The 4918-nt window shown below is 47.3% G+C and overlaps 1 protein-coding gene across 1 annotated transcript in view; it reads right to left on the bottom strand.

Annotated features, from left to right (window-relative positions):
* Positions 1–401: 401 nt before the first annotated feature.
* The window catches only part of LOC139662468 (uncharacterized), a 7012-nt gene continuing 2495 nt past the window's right edge, over positions 402–4918 (bottom strand). The window contains exons 3-4 of the mRNA XM_071541160.1: positions 1340–1396; positions 402–482 (exon numbers count right to left, since the gene is read on the bottom strand). Coding sequence (XP_071397261.1) covers positions 453–482; positions 1340–1396 — 87 coding nt within the window. The 3' untranslated portion in view covers positions 402–452. The remainder of the gene's footprint in view (positions 483–1339; positions 1397–4918) is intronic.

The following is a 4918-nucleotide window of genomic DNA, read 5'->3' as shown; positions in this document are numbered from 1 at the left end:
GATTATTATTTAAAACTGGAGAGGTTACAGCTGCTACAATCACACACACACACACACACACACACACACACACACACACACACACACACACACACACACACACACACACACACACACACACACACACAGTGGCATGGCTTTATTCCCTGGTGTGTGTGTGTGTGTTTTCTGTCCCTGTGCGTCTGCATGCACAAGAGTTTTTACAGTTTGTTTACAAATAAACATGAAAACAGTTATAGCCCTTTTATAGGTGTGTGTGTGTGTGTGTGTGTGTGTGTGTGTGTGTGTGTGTGAGCCAAAGTCTTTCATTACATTCAAACTGAGTAAATCCAAAGTATTTCTTTCTCTTTTTCAGTCGGGGGGGATTTTCTGTCCAAAGAACTTTGACCCCCCCCCCCCCCCCCCCTCCCTCCTGCTGCTCCTCCTCCTCCAGGAGTGTGTTCCTCGGCTCTTCAGTGGCCCAGGATGTGGTTGATGTGACCCTGAAACAAACAAACACACACACACACACACACACACACACACACACACACACACACACACACACACAGTCAGTTGGTTTCTATGTTTTCTAAGCAGTTTAAAGCAGTGGATCATTAACCTTTATTGATGTTTATTGATGTTTATTAACTGTATTTCTCCAGTCTGTCCCACCAGCTATCACAATAAAACTCACTGACATTATAATTATTATTATTCTATTATGACATCATTGAGGTCAGAAGTGAAGCTGATAAACAGCTGAGTCAAACTCAATATAATCAACATGATAACAGTCAACATCACATGATATGAAACTAAACTGCAATATAATTATACAGCATGAACTGATATGAACCCCACACACACACACACACACACACACACACACACCCACACACACACACACCCGCCCACACACCCGCCCACACACACACACACACACACACAACACAACACACACACACACACCCGCCCACACACACACACACACACACACCCGCCCACACACACACACACACACACACACACACACACACACACACACACACCCGCCCACACACACACACACACACACACACACACACACACACACCCGCCCACACACACACACACACACACACACACCCGCCCACACACACACACACACACACACCCGCCCACACACACACACACACACACACACACCCGCCCACACACACACACACACACACACCCACCCACACACGCACACACACACCCACACACACCACACACACACACCCGCCCACACACACCCACACACACACACACCCACACACCCACACACACACACACACACACACACACACACACACACACACCCACACACACAGCTTACCGGTTCTCCTCCCAGACATCTGGGGCAGCAGAGAGCTGCAGTCCTGACCGGACCCACCTGCCACACACACACATTAACACGTTAATACATTGCCATGGCAACGGCACCATGACAACAGCAGCATCACATCATGACTCAGTTTAATATGTTAATGTATCAGTATTACAACTTTATAATGTAATATGACAAAATGATGAGTCGTCATTTATTCCAGCCTGGATCCAGCTGGGCCTCCTTCAGTCTGAAGGTCTTGTTTCCTCTAAACGCTGTGAAACACTTTGAGGTTCGTTGTCTCTCGCCTGGTGGGCGTGTCAGAGCTGTTAGCCAATCAGCAGCCACCTGTATATAAACCCCTCTGTATTAAAAAGGCAGTGAACACAGTGGATCCACAGAAGTCCTTTACACATGTGTCCTCTGCAGCTTCCTGTCTGCAACAACTGAACTGACTAGAAGACATGTTTGTATCTTTTATATGAACCATGTGGAGAGACTCTTTCATAAACTTTCTACTCCGCTCTACTCCTCTAAATATATAATGGTAAATATTACAATATCATATCACAACAACAGTGATCAGCAGTAATGATAGGCCTCATAATAAAATAATTAGCTCATATAGATCCTAACAGTCTGAAGGTAAGAAGTGGATTATCCTTCACCTGAAATGTTTTCCTTTTCATCCTGAAATGCAAATGAGGCAAATGTTGGATCACTATAATGAGGAAGCAGTTTCCACAAACCCTTCAGTCCACTGGGATGTTTCTGCCGGTCTGGACGGAGAGAGCAGTGACTGGAACATCGAGTGTGTTTTATAGTATTAAAAACAGGTTTAAAGAACACAGAATGTCCTTCTCAGCTGCCGTAGTTTCATCTCTTGTGTAACACAACAGGAAGTTCAGCTCCACCGTTTCCCTTTAAATAAACACTTTGCTACATTTTGTCAGGCTGAACTCTGCTGCTGAGTCATGTGACCGTCATGTGACCGTCATGCGACAGTCATGTGACAGTCATGTGACCGTCATGTGACCGTCATGTGACCGTCATGTGACAGTCATGTGACTGTCAGAACAGGAAATCATTGTTATGTAATGCAGCATCATGTCAGTGATAAGACAGATAAGATAAACCTTAATGTTCTGGACTCTGTCCTGTGGTTCCACAGGAGATCAGATCAGATCAGACCAGACCAGATCAGACCAGATCAGACCAGACCAGACACACACCTGCTGACTGGTGACATATTGCACAACCCTCCTGGCCAACATCTGCTCATGTTAGTGTTGAGAAGCTTAATGGACAGAGACAGGAGTGTTTATAACTCTGGAGGACAGAGTGGATCCGGCTCTTCTGTCTGATGACACACTGCTCAGAACCTGTTTCTGACCCCATGATGTTCACAGCAGACTGAACCAGAGGAGATCTGAGCTCAGCTGTTCTGTCCTGTGATGCACCAGGCTGAGACCTGATGATCCTCTCTGACTCTCTGATGCTGCTGGTAAACAGTTCAGCTGGGGATCCTTTCAACACTGACAGACCAACACCAGCTCCAGGTCCAGGTCCAGGTCCAGCTCCAGCTCCAGCTCCAGGTCCAGCTCCTTACAGTGATACTGATACTAACAGAGTTCTTCATTCAGTCACGTTACATCCAAGAGCGCTCGCGGTGGGGGGGGGATGGGACACCATGCTGATGTCATCATGCTGATGTCATCATGCTGATGTCATCTCCTCTGCACATGTTCTGAGGAGAAATGCAGAGATGCCATCTGGCCCTGTGGCCTTCTCAGTACAGCTGTGCCTGAAAAGTGATTGGACCTTATCAGAGTCAACAGATTGTCTCTAAAACATCTAAACATCTAAACATCTAAAACATCTAAACATCTAAACATCTAAACATCTAAACATCTAAACATCTAAAACATCTCTACATTGAGAAGAGAAGTCCTGGGTTTCTAATCTCAGGTAAAAGTCATTTACCGTATTTCCTCTAATAGTGGCCGGTAGTCAATTAAAAGCCGGGTCTCCGATAACGTCCGGGCCGTGGTCGACATGAACAAATAAAGGCCGGCTCCAAATATACAGACAGGCCGGGGAAAAAAACAAAGGAAACGAGCGTGAATTCGCCATAGCTGAGACCGCGTACTGTGCGGCTATAGGCCGCCAAAGGCTGGGGAAAGTTGTGTGGACCAACCGACCAACCGACCAACCGACCAACCAACCAACCAACCGACCAACCGACCGACCAACCAACCAACCAACCGACCAACCAACCAACCAACCAACCAACCGACCAACCAACCAACCAACCAACCGACCAACCGACCGACCAACCAACCGACCAACCGACCGACCAACCGACGGACGCAGCTTTAACCTCTTCAGTTATGTCTGGTTTGTTGTTGGGACAGACACTTATTTCTTTCTGAGGTTTCACTGTCCACACAAACTTGTATATAATCAGTAAGTCTCAGTGCTCCACTCAGCAGAGGAAACATCCTTTAGACTCTGCGCTCACCAGTCCAAACCTTTCCGGTCTCGGTCTGTGGTTTGCTCCATGTGAGGACAGCTGTGTAAGTGGGGACGAGGTGCGGTGCGTTATGGTCCGAGTTTGACCGCGGGGGTTTGGCTCTCACACAGGTGTTGTTCACACTGCCGTAACATTTGTCTAAACGTGTTGTTGAAAACCAGGAAGTGACAGTTCAGGTTTACAGCGGTTGGAGTTAGGGATGCACCATATGGATTTTCTTTCAGCCGATAAGATAACCGATAATTTTACTTTTTTTTTGTGATTTTGTCATTAACTGCTTTAGCCTTTGGGCTGTCTCTAGAACTTCCTGTCTGAGTCGACACACCGCACCACCGGCTGCTTCGTCTTCCTTCAGTTCATCTTCGTTGTGATGAAGACTTTCAGGTGACTTATGACATTTGTTGTGTTAAAACTCGTAGACTTTTCCCTCCTCTCTGAACCTTTGGGGAACATGTTTTGCAAATTTCAGTCGTGTTTTCTTCCTCTGTGATGTCATGTTAGTCTGTGTGGTCTGCTGAGTGGCTGACCCAGGATCAGTTTGGCTGACCCAGGATCAGTTTGGCTGACCAGGATCAGTTTGGCTGACCCAGGATCAGTTTGGCTGACCCAGGATCAGTTTGGCTGACCCAGGATCAGTTTGGCTGACCAGGATCAGTGTGGCTGACCCAGGATCAGTGTGGCTGACCAGGATCAGTTTGGCTGACCAGGATCAGTTTGGCTGACCCAGGATCAGTTTGGCTGACCCAGGATCAGTTTGGCTGACCCAGGATCAGTTTGGCTGACCAGGATCAGTTTGGCTGACCCAGGATCAGTGTGGCTGACCCAGGATCAGTTTGGCTGACCCAGGATCAGTGTGGCTGACCCAGGATCAGTTTGGCTGACCCAGGATCAGTGTGGCTACAGCGTGCTGCGCTGGTTAAGTCGATGAAAGCAGCTTCGTATTATCGGCTATAATTTCATTATCGGAATAATACATAATAATATAAATTTCCCATTATCGGCCCGATACACATCGTGCATCCCAAGCTGAAGAGTGCAGCTCAGGCCTCAGGATC

This window comes from Centroberyx affinis, unplaced genomic scaffold, assembly GCF_046629955.1.
Source record: "Centroberyx affinis isolate AG114_WGS23_722 - 3 ecotype Tasmania unplaced genomic scaffold, CSIRO-AGI_Caff_v1 ptg003801l_1, whole genome shotgun sequence".
NCBI lineage: Eukaryota > Metazoa > Chordata > Actinopteri > Beryciformes > Berycidae > Centroberyx > Centroberyx affinis.
The sequence above is the reverse complement of the archived record's forward strand: the minus strand, read 5'-3'. Positions and strand labels throughout refer to the sequence as shown.